This window comes from Zeugodacus cucurbitae, chromosome 4, assembly GCF_028554725.1.
Source record: "Zeugodacus cucurbitae isolate PBARC_wt_2022May chromosome 4, idZeuCucr1.2, whole genome shotgun sequence".
Taxonomy (NCBI): Eukaryota; Metazoa; Arthropoda; class Insecta; order Diptera; family Tephritidae; genus Zeugodacus; species Zeugodacus cucurbitae.
In genome coordinates, this window is record NC_071669.1 from 9,956,772 (window position 1) to 9,978,314 (window position 21,543).

At 29.7% G+C, this 21,543-nt stretch overlaps 2 protein-coding genes across 3 annotated transcripts in view; one reads left to right on the forward strand and one right to left on the reverse strand.

The window, feature by feature from the left end:
* Positions 1–21,543, reverse strand: part of LOC128921324 (DNA polymerase eta-like) — a 110,986-nt gene that overhangs the window by 52,431 nt on the left and 37,012 nt on the right. The window lies entirely within an intron of this gene.
* Positions 10,899–21,511, forward strand: LOC105209194 (organic cation transporter protein). Of its 2 annotated transcripts, none has more exons than XM_054228552.1 (6): positions 10,899–11,718; positions 15,227–15,356; positions 15,423–15,526; positions 15,590–16,359; positions 16,438–16,619; positions 17,904–21,511. In XM_054228552.1, the coding sequence occupies exons 1-6, from the start codon at positions 11,462–11,464 to the stop codon at positions 18,087–18,089; spliced, it is 1,629 nt and encodes a 542-aa protein (XP_054084527.1). In that variant the 5' UTR covers positions 10,899–11,461; the 3' UTR covers positions 18,090–21,511. The 2 variants fall into 2 exon arrangements, with proteins under 2 accessions (XP_054084527.1, XP_011177791.2); XM_011179489.3 differs by having other exon boundaries at positions 10,904–11,718; positions 15,107–15,356.

Here is a 21,543-nt window from a genome sequence, read left to right on the forward strand (position 1 = left end):
AATATTTGTAGAGATCTGTTTGCATCCCAAACTTATTCTCAACTGAAAATGTCACTTTTTGAGTCGAATTCTCGACATTTGTGGGAAGGTCTCTAGGGTCAAGCACTGCTCGATTAAATCGATTAAATCGTTTAATATCGATCTTGGACATTTGTGTCAACATTAACCCAACAAAATATTTGTAGAGATCTGTTTGCATCCCAAACTTATTCTCAACTGAAAATGTCACTTTTTGATCCGAATTCTCGACATTTGCGGGAATTTTTGCTTTTCTTTTTTAATTCCAAGAAAAGTGCGGCTGAGGCTCGTCGACATTTGTAACCGATTTTATAAAAAAAAACACTTAAATTTACAAAAAAACGGCGGAAGCAAAGTTGTAGACCTAATAATAAAATTATATTATATTTTTTTAATTATTAAAATAGTTTTTTTTCTATTATAAATACTGTTTCAATGAGAAATATTTAAATCATTGTTATATTTTTTAATAATTATTTTTTTTTAACTCTTAAAATTATTTGAAAATTTCTTACGAAAAAAATGTTAATTTTTTTACTTTTTTAATTAAAAAAAATTAAAAAACCTTCAAAGAACTATATTTTTTTTTGTAATATTTATATACTGAAATAAGTCATAATAGTAATTTTTTAACACATTATTTCAATTATTTAATTATTTCTAATTTTTTCGAGCAGTTGAAACTATAAAAAATATTAAAAAATATAAAATTTGATTGATTTATAAAAAAAAAACATTAAAAATTAGTAAAAAAAATAAAAAAAAAATTTTATTATTCCATTTTTTTTATAGTTATTAAAATTTTTTCTTTTATTTCTCATATTATTTCAATACTTTTTTTAATTTTTTAATTTTGATTTATTTTATTAGGTTAATTTTTTTAATTTTTTTATACTTAACTTGTAGTACTTATTCATTTACCAACTAATTTTACATATGTTTTAATTATTATTTTTTTTACAATAACAATTGCTCAATAAAAATAATAAAAAAAAAAAATATTATTAAAAAAAATGTAATTGTTAAATAAATTATTGTTTTCTTATTATATTGAGAATGAATTCTAAAATAATTCGCTTTTAATTATTTTTAATAAAATTCTAAACGTACAGAGTTATGCTTACAAAATACATATGTCTTCATTAGCAGAATTACCATAGGTTTAGTATAATTGTAACTAAATTTTTAAAAATAAATTATTTTATAGTAAAAAAAATTATTTCTGAGCAATAATAAAAATCATAAAAAATTGTAGTCATGGAAAAATATAAATTGTAAATTAAAAAATATTTCCAAAAAATTGTTTCAATGAAATTATTATTACAATTATTTAATTAAATATATTTAATTCCTTAATAATTAAATAAAAATTATTTAGAAAAAATTTCCAAAGTTTTTTTTAAATGAAATTATTATGATAATTATTTATTTAAATATATTTAATTTCATAAAAATTTAACTGAAATTATTTGGAAAAATTTCAAAGTTTTATTTTAATTATAAATATGAAATTATAATTATATTAAAAAGCCCACAAAAATGTATAATTAATTATTGAATTATTATAAATACGTCAGCAATTAGAAAAAAACTAATGGAATTGTAGAAATAATTAGTTTTAAAATTTTTAATTACTTTGATTAAATACAAAAATTAGTAATTCAATTAAAAATTAATCATTCATATAATTTAAATAATTTTTATAATTTTTTTTATGAAATTATTTTTCGTCACAACAACACACACATAACCTAAAAAACACACATACATACATATAAACAAATCACCATGAAACGCCTTTATTTATTTAATTAATTGCTGCAAATATATGTTTGCTTCACGTTGTAATCAAATATTTACAGTTTAAATGCAATAAAATTTACATTAACGCGTATATACATATACACAAAAAAAAATAAATAAATATTTTAAAGCATACAATACATACATAAATACATATTTATACCATATAAAAAAAAAAATCATGCATTTTATATTAACAGCATACATACATACATACATTACTTTTACTTATATACAATACATAAATCTAACCTCAATGTCGAAGGAAGGATAACAATAATTATAAGCAACAAGCAGACAGCAGATAGCAAAAACAAAACAAAATATCAAGTGAAAGAAGAAGAAGAAGCAAAAGTATAAAAGTGAATTCATAACATACAAGTACATACATATTTATATGGTAATACAATGCATATACATATATATACAAACATACATCAATAATATTTAATTAATATGGACTATACTATATTATATTTATTATTATTATTATTAATATTATTATTAAATTGAAAAAACAAAAACAAAAATTAAAAAAAAAACAACAAAGTTAATTGTAGGAATTTTATGTAAAACGTTTAATTTGTTGGATTCATAAATAAAAATTGTGGTTTTATTATAACAAAAAAAAAAAAGAAGAAAACAAAAACAAAAACGCTTTTTTATTTCGGAATTGCTTTTTTCTTCGGTTTCGTGAGTATTCAATTCTATGCTGAACAACCCTATAACTGTCGCTCTCTTTTGTCTCTGTTTACATATTTGCTGTATGACTTTCCTTTTCATCGATTGGTACTTGATACTCGGCTATAATATGATATATTACGATTTAATTTTTTTTTATCAAAGATTTTACTATTTTATTAAAAATATAAATTTAGGCGAATTCTCTTTTGAAAAATAATATTTACAAAATATATTATAAAAATATGTTTCAAAAATTTATTATATTTAATATTTTAATTTAAACAAATAGTAAATACACCCAACAACATTTTCACCAACACTTCTACTTACATATGTATAATGCCAAAATCCCTAAAAAATATTTTAATAAAGCTTCATTTAGAATTGCTTGGCCAAAACATTGATGAGAAGGAAGAACCTAAAATTATTACTATAAAGGAATACTTCTAGGTCTATAAAACCAACCAGTTTAATTCAAAAACGTCGAAAATTAGGCAACTCCTCAGGGAGCTTGAAATATTGCCTAAAATAAGGGAGTGTTTGAGATTCTATTTAACCAAACTCCCAGGAACATGTTTCAAAACATAATTGCAAGCTTGCCAGAGTCAGGAAATATGATTGAGAGGAAATTTTCTCGATTGTTAAATATGTCTATGTTAATACCTCTAACAGAAATACTAGGTAAAAGCTTACTCCGATCTAGACGATGTTATTGTTATTTTCTCTAATGATCTCATTGGAACATTAACTTAGAATCATATATTAGGTCTACAACTTTGCTTCCGCCTTTTTTTTTGTAAATTTAAGTTTTTTTTTGTATAAAAACGGTTACAAATTTCGATGAGCCTCATCCGCACTTTTCTTGGAATTAAAAAAGAAAAGCAAAATTTCCCGCAAATGTCGAGAATTCGGCTCAAAAAGTGACATTTTCAGTTGAGAATAAGTTTGGGATGCAAACAGATCTCTACAAATATTTTGTTGGGTTAATGTTGACACAAATGTCCAAGATCGATATAAAACGATTTAATCGATTTAATCGACCAGTGCTTGACCCTAGAGACATTCCCGCAAATGTCGAGAATTCGGTTCAAAAAGTGACATTTTCAGTTGAGAATAAGTTTGGGATGCAAAACAAATATTTTGTTGGGTTAATGTTGACACAAATGTCCAAGATCGATATACACCGATTTAATCGACCAGTGCTTGACTCTAAAGACATCTATTGGAAAACGGCGGAAGCAAAGTTGTAGACCTAATAGATCGCGATCCAAAATTGTTTCCAAAATAAAAATAAATCTCAGAGTCCATTTTCTCAAAAACACAGATAGATTTCTAGATTATGATGAATGCCTCTTAGCATGAAGAAACTTATGAGAGAGTTGAGAAAAAATAACTTAAAAATTTAGTGGATTTCATATTCCACGAGTTTGTAACAAGCGTGATCAACGACATTAATGGAAACTTGAGCATGCTGACATCGTTAGAACTACTGATTCTAGAACTTAAACGGTGTAATTCCTGAATCTAAATTTTTTCTTTTAATTTTTTTAATTTTTTTCTTTTGTAATTTTTTTTTTTTTAATTTTTAATTTTTTCTTTTGTAATTTTTTTGTTATTTTTTGGTAAATTTTTGGCAAGACAACTGACTTTCGAGTTGCCACGCACACACGAAAAAATATGTATATTTAAGAAAAAAACAAAGCGAACGTTGAAACGAAAAGCAGTGAGTTTAAACAACAACAGCAGCAAATATAAACATAAAAAATAATATAATACGACAAACAAAACCATACAACATTGAAGAAATGCAAGGCAATCATTAAACTAGAGCTTCTCTTAATATTAATAAAAAAATAAATAAATTGATAAAAAGGAAAATAAAATTGAAAAACTACTAAATAAAATATGAGTATTAAAATAAAAGTAATAAAATATATTAATATAGGAAAACCAATCAGTTGACATAAAAAACTGGCAGCAAAAATACTTAGTGCACAGAATTATTAATATATACATATGTATTATATACTTATGTATGTTTCTATGTATATAGTATAACACAATTTCATATAGAAATATAAATATCTTGAAAAAATCTTAAAATAAAAAATATATGTGTTAAACTATTGATTGTGTGCCAAATGAGTGCCCAACGCCTGAAAGCATGCCTCGAAAAATATTAATTAATTCTTCAAGACATTGAAATATGAAATAGCGCTATAAACTATTGTAAAATGGCATTTCTAACTGTTTTGTCAATAAGTAGTTGCTAACAACAGCAACTGACGCATGTAAGTAGGCCAAACAGTACGCATGCGCAGTTGAAGAAATACACTTGCACATGTGTTGAATGTTTACAAGTTTGAAAAAAAAGTAACTAAATGTTTTAGGCAAATTTAAAACAAATTGAAACAGAAAGAGACATTAAAACACAAGCGAATTTACTAGTAAAGAAAATTTAAATGCAAAAAAAAAATTAAAAGATAAAAAATTAATTTTAAATGTCACAATAAATAAGAAAATAACGCAGCAACGAAGTTTATGGTTCATCATTGCATATGTATTTGCATGAAATTATTAAATAATTAGAGGAAGATGTTAGGAAATCGATGATAAATGGGGTTTCATAAGAAAAAAAACATTTGTTAGTTAAAATATTTTTTGGAAATATTATATTTTTTGAATATATTTGAAAAATATTTGTTGAAATGTATTCGATCGCAAGTCGCACAGTATATGGAGGAAAAATATTATTTGAATATTAGGCTGCGAACCAAGAAGAAATATTAAAGTCTAAATAGTTGCTAAAACATCGAGCATGAGTGTAATACAGCAGCATAGTTTCTTTGCTGCAATTACTATGCTTGAAGTGTCACATATGTATCTAAGTTAGCCTACACGGCGTATGAGTAACATTTGCATTATTCCTTTGGATAGGCCTTCTGTTGGCAAAAAAATATCGATATGCTTGTAATGTATTATTTAGTATGAAAATATTAAGTAATAAGTGAATATTACAAGTACAGTATACTCTCGATAGATGAAACAAAAAAAATTTTTTTAATATCTAAGGAGGTTTATACTGTAATTTTGCTAATTTGTTGTTGCAACAGACATAAAAATAAATTATTGGAGACAACAAAAACTACAAAACATATATGATGCAATATTCACACACATAAATTGAACATTTGGTGTATGCAAATATAAGTTTTCACTAATATTTTTGCAACATTAGATCGGAAATAATAATTTCAAATATCATATAATCATAATAAACCATTGAACAAATGCTACTCTTTCGCATGGAAATAAAAATACAATAAAATGGTAATTATAGGTATGTGCAATATTGTTCAACAGCAAGTAGTAGAGCAAATCGTTTGCTTGCTTACTTATCATACTCATCTAAAGCAAACAGGAATTCAATAAATGAAGGTACATATTTACAAAACAATTTGCAGTCAAGTGCATTATTGCTAATACATACATTCAATACTTACATACATATATATACAAAACATAACTTTAACAAGCATGCTTACAATATATTTATTACTGCATTTAATAAAAAAATATAGCAACTATTTAATTATTTATGCAAATATACAGACACATTTACAATTATACATGGTGCATACAAAAAATACATATAAATAAAATATTTAAAATATTTACTGCTATATTATACTCATATTATTGCAAACATGTGCAGCTCTTCAACAAGAAAAAATAAAAATAGTAAACAAATTATTATTTATCTTGAAATAATAAAAGTAGCATTAGTTCAGCAATATTATTCGAAGAAGCAATTACATCATAATTTTGCGTAAAAAATTTAGAATTTTATTGCTAATTGCTCATCAAGAAATGCTACAAAACATGTTTTCCTCATTTAAAGCAAAGGATTGAGCATACAAATGTTCTACGCAATAGTTATGCTACTGGGAATATATATTAATAAAATATATAATAAAATACATGTTTGTATTTTAATATTTTTATTTTCTAATTGTTTTCAAACAAAATTTTTTTTTCAAAAATTTTCAATATTTTTTTTTTAAACTTTTCAAAATTTTTTTCTTCAATTTTTTTATTAATTTTTTCAACAGCGATTTGTTAGGAGAATCAGCAAAAATTTTTGTATACAGAATTGCATGATTTATTTTAGTACATATTTTATTTTCAAATTGTTTTTAAACAAAAAAAAAATCAAAATTTTTCAATATTTTTTTCTCCAATTTTTTTCAATTAATTTTTTAAACACCGTTTTGCTAGGATAATCAGCAAAAATTTTAGTAAACAGAATTGCAAGATTTATTTTAATATTATATTTTCTAAAATTTTTCAAAAAAAAAAATTTCAAAAATTTTCAATATTTTTTTCTTTAATTCTTTTAATTATTTTTTCACACCGATTTGTTAAGAGAAAAATTTTAGTATATAGAATTGCGTGATTTACGAAGCATATTAATCGTACGTACTTCCGTACGATCCATGTTAATGAAAATAAAACAGTATTATATTAAAGTAATGTGTATTCTAAGGCACTAAAAATATGTCTACAATTAGATTAAAAATTTAAAGAAAACCAAATAATCTGTTGTATTATACGAGTATATGAATACAATTTTTGAAACAAGTTAATAAAACAATATGTGTTTAGATATATATACTATTTAATAAAGAGAAATTATGAAAAAGAAAAAAAAGGGTTTTTAATGCTTTTTACAGAATTAATATGCTGCAAAGACTGGATATTTCAACGGATAACCGATTTCATGCACAAAACCGAACTCGAAAACCACAGAGAAAAAAATAACTTAATAGCCTTTTTATACAAGAGCTAATTGGTCAATTAACCAACCTCTGTTCGATTAAAACGCTTATTAAGATCGATTTACCATACAAAATAAAAATCTACAATATTTTTTAATTGAATTTTAATCGACTTGAAAATTAAATGCAACTCTACGACAAAGACCATATTTGTAATTATATATACGTTCTTTGTCTGATATTGGCCAAAATTTTGTTAAAACAAAGCTACTGTAGATGTCGCTGCAGAAAAATATTAATCAGCTGATGAAACTTACCAACTTCTTATGAAAATCAAAAACAAAAATGTAAAACAGCTGATTGATTATCGAGTAGCTGGCAGTGAAAAAACTGGTTTCTCAATTAAAATTTTAATTGATCATTTAATTTGGCTGTGTGAAAACGCTATAGGCCTCCCTTAATCAACTGATTCAATATAAACTTAAAATAACACGCTAGATGGCGCTCAGTTCGAGATATTTACAAATTATCTAATAAATATAGTTTTCGGAATATAAGTGATCTATTGCACATAGAACATTTTAAATTTGCCAATAAAAGGAGGGTAAATCTTTAAAACTGAACACGCTAGATTGCGCTGGAAATAAGCTCATAAAAAGCACTAAATCCCCAAGCTTTATTATATGCTTTTGGGGGAGTCAAAATCACATTGAGCTATTAAAGAATATCTACTGAATTGGTAAGTAACAACAATTAAGCAATGATCAATGGAATAAACCTCCCTTCCATTTATACTGTTTACATTTTTATTTCATAAATATTTTATTACTTAAATCGTTATACGAACATCATCAAGCGTAGTCTATTTGAAGAAATTGATTAATTTGATAGAAAAAAATATCGAAAACTCACAATGTACGAGAGTTTCAGCTGTTTTAATGTTCTACATAGCTTACACTTAAAAGCAGATTGCAGTGAAAGCTCTGAAAGCTTGGTACTACAACAGAACAGCTATCAGAAGTTATTATATATATTCTGGTACTTTAAATATTATCACCTATGTAAATAAGAACAGTCATGAAAAACCCAAGCTGAATGTCAGAAAATAATGTTCAATATTAAAAGCTTCGAGCTTTTTGAAAAATGCGTAAAAATACATATTAAAAACTCAAATCGTTACATAACACCTACGTATAATTAATCACAATCTATGTTTATAAATAGCAATACAATTTTGACAACATAAAAATTCCCAAAAATCTGATAAATTTCATACTATATATACTCTGCCGTCTAACAACACATAGTAGGTCCTCTCTACCCACACAATACATGCCAACACAAATCTACCGAATCAGCTAATTAGAGACTATTTCCATCAGAAAGGTTATCAACTCATTACAGCCATAAATTGATGCAATGATTCACAAATAATTGCTCGCATGCTCGAAAGATTAAAGCGGTGAACTATTATATTTGAGCATGATTGTTATCGCAATCGGTAGCGGTTCGCTTGTACTATTAGTTGTTATTGTGTTACTGATACTCCCGACAGCTGACAGCTATTTCCCGCTCAAAAGAGCGACATGTGTAGTTTGCTATCAGCATTAATTAACAACAAAACAAACAAGTATTTGAAACTTAATTAATTTCGCTAATTTATTGTATTTACTAATATGATAGACTTGTGTGGCATTTGAATGATATTAAGGTGATCGTTGTTATAGAATTGTATTAAGTAATATGAAACATTTCGTTTAATGTGGAGCAGTTTAAAACTCAATTATCAGAGAGATTTATTTTTTATTGGGAGATGATTGAAAATTGCGTGGATCTCAGTTTGAAATGAAAGATAGTTATATCAAATTGGCCGCTAAGTAGTAGTACTGTAGTTTATTTACTTCTCTTATCATTTAATTACAATAGACCTATTCCTATTCCATTTAAGTGTGTTGAACCAGTGGAAACTATATTTTTCAGTTGAAAAAATCAGTCCATAATAATTGAGATACGTTCTAAAAACCGACGGGACTAAATAATCGAAACAGTCTGGAATTTATAGGCGTTATAGTTCGTATATAATAAACATATTTCTCCAAAGATTCTTGGTTTAAAAACCTAGTTTTACGAGGTGTGTTCAAAAAATAATGGGAATTTTCGTTTTTAAAAAACATATTTACTCTTTCGTCTATATTAATGTTGTCGTCTTTAAAAAAATAGTTCTCGTTCGACATAACTTATGCTAGCGTTTCTTCCAATCGTCGAAACCCTTCTCAAACTCGATTTTTGGGATAGCCTTTCTCATATGCTTATAAAACTACGGACTTTAAGGTTCTCTTTATGTTTAGAAATAGGAAAAAGTTACACGGAATTTCCTAACCACTGAAATTTAAAAATTCTCGTTTTTTTAATATACTACTTATACAGATTTTAGTTGAAAGTGTTGAATCTTGACCTGGAAGTTATCATTAGACGAAGCATTTTTAGGTTTCCTCTTCAAACAAAAGTGGAAAAAAATAGTATTTGAGATCCCATCTTAAAACACCCGCTTTGATATGTGAATTTGCATGTCTTAAGGGGGTATTCTGGTCTAGGATTTTGAAAAAATCGATTTTTTTTTGCATATTTTGAAAGTGTAGACTTTCAAAAATATGACCTTGGAAGCATTTTTCAAAATTCGACTTATTTTCGGAGATACAGCCGATTTTGTGACGTGGCGTCCGAGCCGGACGAGCGGTCTCCTAAACTTTAAACGCGTTTTTCTCGAAACTACTTTTTTTGAGGTGGTTGACATGATATCTCAAGTTCTACTGAACAGATTCCTTTGGAATTTGGTATATATCTTCTTTATACAATGCTCTATCATGTCTGTCTTGGATTTCCAAAAATTTTGATTTGAAGTATTTTTAAAAAATTCGAAAAAATAGGGTAACATTTTTTTTTTCAAGTCGACGCCATTTTGTTATTTTTTGTTTTTTTTTTTTTTTTTTGAAAATGGTCAACCCGATAACGACATCCTCACTAATAAAGAATCTTCTTGTTTTTTGTGTTTTAGATCTCTACAAGGGTTGCAATCACGTCAACCAGTACGCACCTTTTTTTCCACCGGCCCGTATCTCGACGAATTTTGGTTTTTTTATTTCTTCCAATTTTTTTTATATTTTTAAAATGTCAGTAAAAAACATATAAAAACATGGATACTAAAAATGTTTTTCATTTTTTTATCTTAGTTTAAAAAATACTTAATATTCATGCGTTTAGACCAGAATACCCCCTTAATTTTTTTTCAAAGTTCAACGATCTCACAACATTATAGACTACACATATTAGTAAACAATGCAATCGAGCAATTCACCAACAAAATTGTTTCTACATATATATGTATGTACGTAAACAAATAAAATAATAGCGCAATATTACATTTCTCACGCCACCAGTAGCGATAACAGAATATCATTTTTAATTTGACTAAACTAGTATCAATGTCGTACTTTGGCCTACATTGTATGTACCAGCGAGTCATGATTAAACAATCAACGCGAAACCGAAAGCACAAACATCAAATCTAGCGTTTATCAAATTTAATACAAGACAATAAAAAAAATAAACAAACTCATTAAACATTAGTATACATTTGTTTTATAAGCAGGAACCACTACTACAACTACGCCGCTCTACCCATAAGCACTGAACTGAATACTCTTCCTATATATGAAGGCAGTGTCTCACAAGTGGACACGCATGCGAAACGCGGCACCTGCCCCCAACACACCAACGGACGGCTGATTTGACGCAGCGATAAAAAACATAAAATAAAAAAAGAAAGAAAGGCAAGCAAAAACAAAAACAAAAAAAGGAAAGCGAAGTAAACGCTCGAGACGCTTGTGATAAGCAAATTGACGCGACGTACGCGTCAATCTATCAATCTGCTGATTTGGAGACACGTTAGCCAATGAACAGGCAGTTGAGCGCGTACGGCAAAGCCTAGCAGATCGCAACGGGTTGACTGGAGAAAGTAGTCTTGTAGTCTTCCGAACAAACACGCGTGTGGTCTAAACGTAGTGTGGCGCGTGTATGTAAATGCAAAGTGTTTTGGGTGTGAAGCAAAAGGATTGCAATTATTGCTATCTGATTTTTGTTTTCTTTTCTGAAAATTGATCAATAAAATCTCTAAAAAAATGGATCCCAATACTACACACAGGGATCTTTATGATTTACCGAATGGCCAGCCAAACGCTCAGTCGCATATTGATCTCGCCGCCGTTTATGAGAAAAATGAAGAAAAGGAAGAGTCCACTTTGGATGGCATACTTATACGACTCGGACAATTTGGTCCATTTCAGTTGGTCATATTGCTACTGATTTGCATGGCAATGTTGTTCAGCGCGATATTTTCAATTACATATGTCTTTACGGCGAGTAGTGTAGTGCACAGGTATGATATATAAATGTAAAATATGAAAAAATTAAGGTTTATAGAGATTTTATTCGTTTATACGAAAAATTTTTATTTGTTTAAAAATAACGGGAATTTTTGGGTATTTTGATATATAGTTAGTCCACATTCGATATAATGCACGCTTCTGAAACTCGATATTTATACTCTCGCAACAAAAGTTGCTAAGAGAGTATTATAGTTTTGTTCACATAACGGTTGTTTATAAGTCATAAAACTAAACGAGTTATAGATTAGCTATATATGGGTCAAAATGATCAGGGTGACGAGACGAGTCAAAATCCGAATGTCTGTCCGTCCGTCCGTCCATCCTTGCAACGGATAACTTGAGTAAAAATTGAGATATCTTAATGAAACTTGGAACACATGTTCCTTGGGACCGTGCTTGGGCAAAATCGGACCACTGGTAAGCGCAAAAATGGCGAAAACCGAAAACACATAAAGTGTCATAACTAAACCATAAATAAAGTTATAGAAGTAAAATTTGGAATAAAGGATCGCACTAGTAAGGGGCATTTTTGGGCGTGGCCCCGCCCCCAAATCGGTTATTTGTATATATCTCGCAAACCAATAAAGCTATATAAACCAAACTTTCTGCAGTCGTTTTTTTAGCCACTTCTTAATACAGTCCAAAAATTAAAGAATTCGGATACTAACCACGCCCACCTTCCATACAAAGGTTAGGTTGAAAATTACTAAAATTGCATTAACTCACTAACGAAAAACGTCAGAAACACTAAATTTCACAGAAGAAATAGCAGAAAGAAGCTGCACTCAGATCTTTTTACAAAATGGAAAATGGGCGTGGCACCGCCCACTTATGGGTCAAAAACCATATCTCAGGAACTACTCGACAGATTTCAATGAAATTCGGTATATAATATTTTCTTGACACCCCGATGATAAGTGTGGAAAATAGATAGTTGTAAACCGGCTACGACAACTTCCCATATAACTCAATTTTGAATTCCATCTGATTCGTTCACTTTATAATATATATGTTCCCTATGTACTAATAAGATAGCGGAATAAAACTTTACACAAATACTGTATATGATCTGTGGCATCTCTTGTGAAAAAATTGTCGAAATTGGACTATAACTTTTCAAAGCCCCGAAAATCGAATATGAAGAATTCAGTGCCCATGGTAATTTCACCGAAAATTTCGCAGGTATTTTAATTTAATTCAGAGGAAAAATTTTTTTTCTAATACTGTGTCTCTGTATCAGAAATGGTTAAAATCAGGTCATAACTTCCCCTAGCTCTCATATAGCTAATTATAAGATTTTCAAAAATACAATGGGCTTATTAGCTTATAAATCGGGTAATATGTGAAATATCTTTGCCAAATTAAGTGAGCATATACTCTCAGATATAATGTATGTTAGTGCTGAAAATTAGTGAAATCGGTTCAGGAGTTACCTCAGCCTATATACTATATATGATGATTTTCGTTTTTTCTATTGAACTTAATGCTGAATATATGGGTTAAATTGTGTGTGATCTTAATAAAAATATAGCAATAAATCGCGAGAGTATAAAATGTTCGGTTGCACTTAGCCTTTCCTTACTTGTTGGTATAGCCTTTTTCAGCGATTTTATCTATGCTTGGAACACGACGGCCCTTTAAGGTTGTCTTTATTTGTGGAAGTAGGAAATGTGACCACACCATGTCTGGTGAATATTGAGGCATTGGCATCGCAGTATTGTTTTTGCTCAAGAATTTATGAACAAGCAACGAAATTCGCCAATCTCATAAAAACAATATAACCTTAGCGGCTACTACGGATATGGACATGTATATCAACATAAGACAAAATAAAAAAAAATACAATTGGACTTTTAGGCAACTATTATTATTCCCGTTATTTTTTGAACAAACATATTAATTTTTATTGATTTGTTAATTTATAGTTCTTGGGTTTACTTTTTTACCCTTTAAACGCTGCTTATGAGTCTATCCAAAATTATTTTTCGTAAGAAAATAGTTGCCAATAAAGGAATTCATTTTCTTTAATAATTTAAGCTAACCTTTTTTTCTTTGGAACAGGGTTTCCATAAATTGAAAATTAGTTGGCAACCCTTTTATGGTTTGACTAATTTATTTCGTTTCAGTACTAGCATTTTACATCTTTTCCAAAAATATTTGCAAAAATAGTAAATGTGTAGAGGGTTTGCAATGGGTGCGACAGTCCTCCTAGGAATTTCATATTTCAAACACCAAACCAACTCAATGGGTTAGTAGATATAAATTTTAAACAAACATTAAAGATAACAAACCCTTTTGAATGAAAGTGTAAATCTTGAGTGATTTCATTCAAACTTTTAGTGAAAACTTAAGAAATTGAGACAAATTAATAATGAGATAACAACAACGTTGTTAACTACACTAGCAAACAAGGAAACATCGAATTAACCGCATGTCCAAGAGCCCCTTTTATCGCGCCACTTGTTAATGTCAATAACACTTGAACATGACTTTGATAACACGAGTCATACTATTCGAATATGTACTTACATATACCTATTTACAATAATTATGCATGAGTCCGCACTTAATAGGCACTTGAAGCTGTCTAATGGCCACGATTACTTATTTAAAAGTTGTAATTTCCGAACAATATACTACATTTTCATGTTAATAACAGATAAAAGATCTTTATTTGAAATTTGATAGGAGGTACAAAAATACATGAGAGCTTTCACTAATCTGAAAAATGAAAAGACCTTACAGAGTGCTTTGGATACTATTTGATCTTATATAAATCACAGCCACATAATTAAACTTTTCGTAACAGGACTAGATATTGAGATTATTTCACTCGAAAAAATCAAAAATATTATATTACCGAAAATACCCTGAATAAAACTGTACAGGTACCAGATTACACCAAGTTTTACAAAACTTTTTGAGGAGAACATCACTATTTACAAAAATTTTAGAGGTCAATTTCGTCATCCGATTTTCAAAGGCCAAACCGAATCGAAGATTTAAAAAACTATTTGTCAAAAAAAGTCTTATGAGATACCGGGAAGGAATATGGTCTATATATCCTTATAATTCGTACGAGTATATTGCAAAAACTTTACCAGAGCGTTAACTTATATGTCGTTCCTGAAGTTGTATGCTATAGCATGTTTACGAATCTTAGATATTTCTTTTATTTGGAGTATCATGAGTAGAACCAGACCAACCGGAATTTAAACACTTAATTTGTTTCAAAGATATAGACAGCTCTTTGAAATCCTTGAAAAAACTGGAATCTCTCAAATAATTAATATTATTGAATTATTCTACTAATCTTACCATTTTGAACTAAATTTTGTTCAGATCTCTTTTAAATTATGAAATTTCTTATTTTATCAGATGTAAAATTCCAGAATGCGATAGCGCTTCAAGCGCATACGAGGAGAGCTGGACAAAATTTAGCATTCCCATGAAAAATAATGGTTTGGATCAATGTAATCGTTTTGTGGGTAATTACAGCCATAATCAAATACCACAAAATGCGTCACTCGGCCACTGTTATGTACATAATTTTGATAGCGAACAGAAGGAGAGATGTTCAGACAACAATTTCATATATCGTGATAAGGAAGTGACTATAGCAAATGAGGTTTGTTGAATTTATAAAGCTAACTTACATAAATTCAAAATAAATAACTGTATTTTCTTTCGGTAGTTCAACATTTACTGCGAGGATGAATGGAAACTGGCGATGGTGGGTACAATAGGCAATCTGGGACAATTTGTTGGCATACCCTTGGGTGGTTTTATATCAGATCGGTAAGTGTAAAATTGATGAAAATATATTAGATGTAATTATGTACTTTTTCTCTATACTCCCAGCTATGGACGACGCAATGCGCTCGCTTATGGTGGTTTCTTTAGCGCGCTCTTCGGCATACTACGCTCGTTCGCGCCCAGCTACACATCGTTTATAATTTTCGAATTTCTCGATAACCTGGCATCGAGTCCTATGTACTCTGTCTGCTTCATTTTAGGCATTGAATTGGTCGGTCCGAAGCGTCGTGTAATGGCCTGCAGTGTGATCACCATTTTCTACGCGATCGGCGAGGTAGCGCTTGCGGTTGTAGCAAAATATTATCAAAATTGGCGCACCATATTGCGTATTGTTTACATACCGGCTGTGGTATTTATCACCTACATTTGGATAATGCCGGAGAGCATACGTTGGCTGCTGAGTCAGGCTAAAGAGGACGATGCGAAGCAGCTATTGCAACGTGCCGCGCGTGTGAATAAACGCAAACTCTCCGAAAGTTCGCTGGATAAATTGATTTTGGGGAATCGCGTGAAATTGGCCACGGCAACAGGTGGTCGTTTTCCGATTAAAGAGTCTTTTAAGAAACTAACTTGGCGCATTATAAACTGTTCATACTGTTGGATTATCGTTGTGCTCGTCTATTATGGCATCAGTTTGAATGCGGTACTTTTGGATGGTGATAAATATAATAATTTCATTTATATTGCGCTTATCGAGATACCCGGCTTCTTTTTGCCACTCGCTATCATGCCACGCTTTGGCAGAAGATACTCACTGTGCGGTACGATGTTGTTGAGTGGTCTGTGTTGTTTGATAACGACCTTTCTACCGTCCGGTAAGTGTTTTACAAACAAATGATAAAGTACTTTGTTTGAAAAACGATTGAGCTAATCGAGTTTTTTGATATTCACAGATCAATTTGTATGGCGTCTAATATTTTTCCTAATTGGCAAGCTGATGATTACCGCAGCTTTTCAAGTATTATACTTTTTCACATCGGAAATCTTTCCGACAAACGTACGCAACAGTTTGCTGTCGTTCTGTTCGATGGTGGGGCGTGTGGGCTCTATGTTGGCACCGCAAACGCCGCTGTTGGTGAGTAGCTTACATAGCTTAACTGGTAAACGATAATAGTTGTAAATGCAACACTGCTTCCATAAGTACCAGCATCGATTGATCGATAATGAGATACACGACCATAAACACTACAAAGTGACCACTTGAAAGTGATTAGTTAGTTAGTGAATCCAAATGGAATCGAAAATTAAAACATGGAACCATTACCACAACTAAAGACAGAGCACAGAGGAAGATTATTCCGAACAAATGCAGTTTGAAGTTGAAGATTTGTGCTTTAGAAATGTCATGGGTAGATTTTCAAAATTCTCACATAGATCGTTTGGAAGATTATGGGGCAATCACTGTCGAATTTGAGTTATTTCTAGTATGTAGATTTAATAATAATTTAGAAGATCAATAGAACGACAAGAAAAAAGAGTTCTACCACTTACAGATGGTTCTTATACACCATTCAATCAATTGCAGCCAACTTCATTACCCATTATCAATGCATTAGAGTAGCTTAAGTAGGCATAAATTAAGGAAGGTCTTTAGGTTTAAAAAAAAAAATGAGGGCAAATGTGAAAGACTTCACAATTTGAAGTTCCTGTCTCTAAACAATTATTAACATAAATCAAAATCTCGAAGAAATTTATTAAAATAACTCAAAATAGCTCCCATTAACATAATTAACTTAAGCTACTTATCATATTATCAAAGATTCAAGAAGAACTTTAACCTGGAAAGGTTATAATAATTGTATTCAGAAAGAGTGGCTAGTGGCTAGTGATATATAGCAGTCTTATGTACATCGGTTCATAAGAAAACTGTAGCGAACAATCTATTCATCACCCCCGTGATCGCGAATGCACCGTTTTGTGGTAAAAAATACACCCGTAATTGTCAAAGCTATTGTATTTAGTTCTACCAGTGTGTTAAAAAAATAACGGGAATTTTCGTTTTTCGAAAAAAATATTTATTAATTCTTCGACAGAAATGTTGTCGCCTTTAATATAGTCCCCAATCGATATTATGCATTTATGCCAGCGCTTCAGTTTCTCTTTATTTTTGGAAATAGGAAAAGGTCACGCGGATTCATGGCTGGCGAGTACGGAGATGGGGGGCATCGTTACAGTATTGTTTTTGACCAAGAATTTACGAACAAGCAAACGAAATTCGTCAAGCTCATAAAAAACATGTCTTTAATCCTTGTGAAATTTTAAATTTTACAATTCCCATTATTTTTTGAACACACCACGTATATTATAATTTCACATTTAATATTTTAAAATAATTTAACAATTTTTTTTAATTTTCCAGGCCAAGGTCCATGTAAATGCTCCCGCTATATTATTTGCCATTTGTGCTATTACAAGTGGAATTCTATCGATTTTCTTCCCAGAAACCACAGATATTATATTACCAACAACGGTTCACGATGCGCACATTATAGGCGCAAAGGTGTCTAAAAATAAAACTGAAGTAAACTCTAGTGTTAATACATGAAACTTTAAGCATTTCTCTTTCAATGCTCTTTTCTAAGCTGTAGCTTAAAAATATAGATCAAGGATTAAGATGAAAAAATGTAATTTGTTTCATTTCATTTCATAATATAGATTATAGGTCACCATCGTTCATCAGTCAACAATGCTATTTCTAAGTCGATAACTTGTCAATACCCGGGCCATATTCTGAATCTTCGGGGTATACAGATTGAATACAAATATTTTCATAGTAAAATGTTATCAGCCGATATACGATATAAAAGAACACTATTCTCTAATATGTATCAAATGATAACAACATCCGAAAAAAATCTCTTGAAGTGTTAATGTGACAGCTTAAAATACTTGGGTCCATTCGTTTGGTGAAAAATTCTTGATCATGAAGCTTGTGTCTAGGCTAGATGGCAATAAATAAGGTAAAATAACTGACGAATAGACCTTAGGATTTCTGCAATTGCCGAGTTTGGTAGATTACAAAAAGGCTAACCATCTAAAAATACGTATATTAAAGGGGAATAACCTCACTCAAATTGTTAACCGCAAAATTAATAATAAATACTTGCAAACAACTCGTACTAACCTAAGTCAACTTCTAATTACTTTTAATCATTTGTAATTAAAATTCAAAGCTCCACTGAGTACATGCTATAGAACTCGGCACGTGTTCGGTTAATAAATGCTGGTATTAACAGTAGACTTGTCACGAATGTTACTAGCTGCTATAATAAATTCTATTCATAACGGCTTTTTATTGAATACCTACAAGTAAGTATACTTGAATTACCATTTTTCAAATGAAAAAGTAATGTTTTTTAAGTAAACAGTAAGTGCTATGTACTAGTTTATATGCACTCCAGATTTTCTAGTGAGTAAATATAGCTTATTTATTACTTTATTTTATAGCGAATACTCACTAGTTTTTCTAGGGATTTCAATTATTATATGGAATTAATTGTCACTTATCGCATAATCAAATTAAATATACATTACATGTGTGGAAAATCAAAACCCCCGGAATTGCAACAATATATGTAATTAAAAGCAAGCAAGATTTGCGTTCGATTCGCGTGTCGGTAGCTATGGAAATGATTTGACTGGCTCTGTGAAGTAATTACGTTTGTAACAATTGATTTTAAATATTTTTTTTTTTGCATATATTTATAAATATATAGCAATTATTGAGATTTTTGATAAGATTAGACCCGCTGATGTTTGTAATAAAATTTTTTCTTTACGATAATCGTTTCATTTTGCTTACAAAAGGGCTATAGCAATTAAAAAATAATTTTCTTCATTAATTATGCCATTCGCACTTTCCTGACATGGGTCTTGGCAGAATATAATAATACAAATATGAAGGATGAAAATATGTATTGAACTAACAGGGTTTGAGTATTAAATTTCGAAAAAAAAAATCTCCATTCAAGACTCGAAGAATTTACATTACAAATTAATATAGTTGAACTCGCTAATAGAGAGCTTGTAGACATCTCAGAACAGCTGTATAATCCTTTTTGTCTCTCTTACTCGTTTATGGTAGTCTGTTCGACATTTATACCAGTTTTTTCGACATTTATACTAACTTGTTTGACATTTACAACAGGTTGTCTGACATTTATACCAGTTTGTTCGATCCACTACAAATGATAGACATTTATACAATTTCATTTGACATTTATACCAGTTTTTTCGATATTTATACCAACTTGTTCGACATTTACAACAGGTTGTCTGACATCTATACCAGTTTATTTGACATTTATATCAGTTTGTTCGACATTTACAACAGGTTGTCCGACATTTATACCAATTTGTTCGAACAACGACAAATGATGGGCATTTATACCAGTTTGTTTGACATTTATGGCAGTTCATTTGACATTTATACCAGTTCATTCGACATTTATATCAGATTATTTGACATTAGTTGACATAGTAGTTTGTCTGACATTTATGCCAGTTCATTTGACATTTATGCCAGTTCATTTGACATTTATACCAGTTCATTCGACATTTGCAACAGGTTGCCCGACATTTATACCAGTTTATTTGACATTTATACCAGTTTTTCTGACATTTATACCAGTTTGTTCGATTCACGACAAATGAGAGAATTGCCCAAATTTGGTGTGTCTTAGTTAAACCGTTTGAAAAGTGTGATTATTGATTGTTACACAGAGTTCCCGCTGTTATTTTCGATTTTTTTTAACTTCTACAATAAGGAAATTTTTAACCCACTTGCACCGCCACTGAACATGACATTCCCATAAAGCTAAAGTAAAGTAATAAGGTATGCAAATAGAATATGTTAACAATTCATTAACATACCTTAAAAGTAATGCAAGAAATTGTAAATATTTAACAAAAATATAACAGACAAAACGCTCAGCAATGAGTAACAGTAATGTAATGTAGACCCACATACTCTATATTATAGATATACATAAGTATACGTGCTTAAAATATGACACGTTATGAGCGCGCAAACGTAAACTTGTAAAAATATATATTCAAACTACCAACTCGACTTCAACTACAACGTACTCCCTCGAACTCAACGCGCTCAAGCGCCTGCTTTCTGTTTGCATTCGCATTCTACAACTGCCGGTGAATAGATCGTGCTGTACGCTAAGTTGTTAAAAGAAATTCACTTTTTTTCTTTAGGATTTTATTGGAGTTTGTAGCTTTTATGTATTTATGTATGTAATGTGCGCGATAATGCTGTAATGTGTGCAGCGCTTGCGCAGCGTTAATGAAAACGTGCGTGGCGATTAAAAGCGACTTACACGCAAATTCCTAACAGCAAACGGGTGCGAGTGCTGACAGTGAACGGTGCATTGGATTTCGTTTATTGTATTAAAGTGAAATGTAAATGATTTTATTGAAAAAAATGTATACGAGTGTGTGTCAGAGCACGTGCTAATAGAAGTAATTACAGTAATTGGCTTGTAATTGAAATGCAATCGTAGATTATTTAATGAGCTCTAATGCATAGAAAATGAGTGAATTATTTGGAAGTGTGAAAAGAGAATGTGGAACAGTGAAAATTGTGGAAATTTATTAAGGAAATCAATAGTTTACTACAAAAAAAAAAATAAAAAAGTAATGATAATTAAAATGTATACTTAAAAAGGTAGCTAAAAAATTTAAAAATTTTCAACTTTAAAATTTTTAAAACAAATGGCATAAGACAACCATAAATATCAAAATAAATTGCCCCATGTTGCATTGCTGAGACCCAGTTTTTCAACGCATTAGCTTTCCGGCGTTTTCAATTACTTTGCGCACTTAAAATCTTAAAATACGCATGCATGCCATTAATGAAAATATATATAAAAATGAAAAAAATATAGAAAATAAAAATCAACAAAAAAGACAGACAACAAAATAAAAACCAATTAAAAAAAATAAAACAAAAAAAAATGAAAATTAAAAAAAAAATAAATTAAAAATTA

Bases quoted from the DNA above. Each gene is read 5' to 3' on its own strand.
- LOC105209194 (XM_011179489.3), top strand. From the start codon at position 11,462: ATGGATCCCAATACTACACACAGGGATCTTTATGATTTACCGAATGGC. The intron at 15,357-15,422 runs GTTTGTTGAATT...TTCTTTCGGTAG, and splicing joins AAGTGACTATAGCAAATGAG to TTCAACATTTACTGCGAGGA. The intron at 16,360-16,437 runs GTAAGTGTTTTA...TGATATTCACAG, and splicing joins AACGACCTTTCTACCGTCCG to ATCAATTTGTATGGCGTCTA.